This window comes from Rhinopithecus bieti, unplaced genomic scaffold (assembly GCF_001698545.2).
Source record: "Rhinopithecus bieti isolate Rb0 unplaced genomic scaffold, ASM169854v2 scaffold_7648, whole genome shotgun sequence".
Taxonomy (NCBI): Eukaryota; Metazoa; Chordata; class Mammalia; order Primates; family Cercopithecidae; genus Rhinopithecus; species Rhinopithecus bieti.
The window spans coordinates 1,488,022-1,491,412 of NW_016805609.1; the positions used below are offsets into that span (position 1 = coordinate 1,488,022).

Here is a 3,391-nt window from a genome sequence, read left to right on the forward strand (position 1 = left end):
TAAAGACACATGCACACGTATGTTTATTGTGGCACTATTCACAATAGCAAAGCCTTGGAATCAACCCAAATGTCCATCAGTGACAGACTGGATTAAGAAAATGTGGCACAGATACACCATAGAATACTATGCAGCCATAAAAAAGGATGAGTTTGTGTCCTTTGTAGGGACATGGATGCAGCTAGAAACCATCATTCTCAGCAAGCTATCCCAAGAACAGAAAACCAAACACCGCATGTTCTCACTCATAGGTGGGAACTGAACAATGAGATCACTTGGACACAGGAAGGGGAACATCACACACTGGGTCCTATTGTGGGGAGGGGGGAGGGATAGCATTAGGAGATATACCTAATGTAAATGATGAGTTAATGGGTGCAGCACACCAACATGGCACATGTATGCATATGTAACAAACCTGCACATTGTGCACATGTACCCTAGAACTTAAAGTATAATAAAAAGAAAAAGAAAATAAAAATTTTCATTAACAGTATTTTGCCAGTAGTCTGTCATTAAAGCTTCTTTGAAACTTAATTTCAAGTAACTTTATAAACATATTAATTAATTTATATTCTTTGATTTAATTTTAGGAAGGGTTTAAATAAAATTTATGGGCTTTTTAAAATTTAATTTAAATTATACACTACTCCAATGAAGACTCATTTGCTTATAAAATGAATAGAGCAAATGTGTCTTCTGAACAACTTTCACTACCCATGGGCCTCCGTGGACCATTCAGTAATTTATTAACCATTGTTGGGACAGCCTTAGAGCTGGTTAAGTAATCTATTTTTCCTACAACCACAATATCTGATCAGTTATTTTCTTCTCAGAATCTAAAGTTATAAAACTGATTCTCTCTTCTGCCTGAGCTGTGTCTTTGATGTTGTGGTATTTCACATAAGTGAACCCTTCTCTTTGGTAAACTTCATTATTATGCTTTTCTGTTCATACATGGGTATCATCAGTCATATTAAATGTTTCCACCTAGTAGCAGTATCAGACATAGATTTATGGAGTGCTAAGGGAAATTTAAGTTTCTGAGCACCTCATTTTCACAGACCCTTTGTGAGAGCTGGGGGATGCTAGAAGCAGAGTGTTCCAACTGGGAAGAGGAAACCAGGTTACCACCAGGAAGCATTTTAGGCAAGCATTTCTGGGAAATTGGTAAAGAGATCTCAGAAGACAGGGACCTGAATCTTCAAGGCTTCAGTAATTTATTGTTTCTTTAAATTCCAAATAAACATTATCTTTAATTTCTAGATTTCAATTTGTAATTTGGTATCCTTTTCCTTAAAGGGATCCTCAAGAGCAATCTAAGTTTTCGTATCTACAAAGCCTGGATCTGCCCTGACCAGCACTGTATTATCAGGATGATTGTATTTCTACATTCAAACATATTATTCTTTCAGATTATTTTTGAAGCCATTCGAGGAGTATCGATAAGAAGTGATATCGCCATTGATGACATTAAATTTCAGGCAGGACCCTGTGGAGGTAATATTTTTTCCCAATTATATAAGCTTGACTGAAAATGGACTTTGCAATACTGTTTCAAACTACAATAATACAAATTAAACATTTTTCTATAATAAATACTGTTATTGTATATTTGTCTTTCCTGACAGAAATGGAAGATACAACTCAACAATCATCAGGACATTCTGAGGACTTAAATGAAATTGAGTATTAAGAAATGATCTGAATTGGATTAACTAGACGAAAATCATACCTCTCTTCAATCAAAATGAAAACAAAGCAAATGAATACTGGACAGTCTTAACAATTTTATAAGTTATAAAATGACTTTAGAGCACCCTCCTTCATTACTTTTGCAAAAACATACTGACTCAGGGCTTTTCTTTTTGCATATGACAACTGTTACTAGAAATACAGGATACTGGTTTTGCATAGATCATAAATCTTAATTTTGGTACCAGTTAAAAATACAAATGTACTATATTGTAGTCATGTTAAAGTACACAAAGGGCACAATCAAAATGAGATGCGCTCATTTAAATCTACATTCAGTGAATGTATTGGGAGAAAAATAGGTCTTGCGGGTTTCCTTTTGAATTTTAAGTATCGTAAATATTTTTAAAGTAAATAATATGGGGTGTCAGTAATATCTGCAGAATGAATGCAGTCTTTCATGCTAATGAGTTAGTCTGGAAAAATAAAGTCTTCTTTTCTATGTTTTATTCATAGAAATGGAGTATTAATTTTTAATATTTTCACCATATGTGATAACAAAGGATTTTTCATGAATGTCCAAAGGTAAGTCAGTATTAATGAATGATGTATTACAAGGCAATGCTACCTTCTTTATTCCCCCTTTGAACTACCTTTGAAGTCACTATGCGCACACGGATAGAAATTGAACTCTTTTTTGTAAAGCAAGCTTAAAATGTTTATGTATACATACCCAGCAATTTTTATAAATGTGTTAAACAATTTTACTGATTTTTATAATAAATGGTAAGATTTTGAATACTATACATTCAGGCAGATATACTAAACTGCTTTTATTTACTTGTTTAGAAAATTGTATATATATGTTTGTGTATCCTAACAGCTATTATGAAATTATAAAATTACCTAATAAAAATAATTTGAAAATCTTTTCACTAGCAATTAACTCATTTCTACATTATTTGTCTTCATCAGAGTATCTTCACTACATAACTACAGATTCTAATTTGAATCTCTACTCTGCCACAACAAAATGCTTAAGTCTTTTATTAGTGACATAAGCACTATTAATACAATAATTATTACTTTTTTCTCTTAATTTTCCTTTTCTCCACTGATACAATAATTTTTATAGCATGCTTTATTTCACATAGACAGTCTCAATTTTTTATCTCATTAGAATGTAAACTCATATCCTAACATAGAGTACAAGATTTCTTGCTGTTTTGTTTACTTTTGTATTCTCAGTACCCAGAAAGTGTCTGGAATAGTAAGTGTGCAACAAAAAAATACTTGAATGAATGAATGTCTTTCCTGCTTCGGTAAGATGGAAATATTTTAACTCTTTCACAGATAAGGAAACAGAGTCTCAAAAGAGTGAAGAAATTACTCACGATTTTGTATCTGTTAAATGGAGGAATTTAAGAGTCTGGTCTGATTCAAAGGCTCATACCTCTTAACTACTTTGTGTAGCCAAAAGTCCATTGTTTCCCCGAAGTTGGGAGGGTTTCCCACTCAAGAGTGTCCAAACTCAAAAATTAATCTGTTAAGAGCTTTATCTTTCTGAATGCAAAGAAAACAAAAAATTATCCTGAGGTTTATGGATAAAATAAAATTTTATAATAAAATTTTGCAAATCAAATTCTATTTATGATTAATTGCCTATAGTGGAGGAAATTCCTTTTTTTTTTTTTTT

The 3,391-nt window shown here is 32.3% G+C and overlaps 1 protein-coding gene and 1 long non-coding RNA gene across 2 annotated transcripts in view; one reads left to right on the top strand and one right to left on the bottom strand.

Annotated features, from left to right (window-relative positions):
- The window catches only part of MAMDC2 (MAM domain containing 2), a 181,368-nt gene extending 178,735 nt beyond the window's left edge, over positions 1 to 2,633 (top strand). The window contains 2 exon segments of the mRNA XM_017873066.1: positions 1,416 to 1,500; positions 1,632 to 2,633. Coding sequence (XP_017728555.1) covers positions 1,416 to 1,500; positions 1,632 to 1,696 — 150 coding nt within the window. The 3' untranslated portion in view covers positions 1,697 to 2,633.
- The window catches only part of LOC108530282 (uncharacterized), a 52,500-nt gene that overhangs the window by 22,160 nt on the left and 26,949 nt on the right, over positions 1 to 3,391 (bottom strand). Inside the window, exon 4 of the long non-coding RNA XR_001885788.1 lies at positions 3,149 to 3,258. This is a non-coding gene — a long non-coding RNA (uncharacterized LOC108530282). The remainder of the gene's footprint in view (positions 1 to 3,148; positions 3,259 to 3,391) is intronic.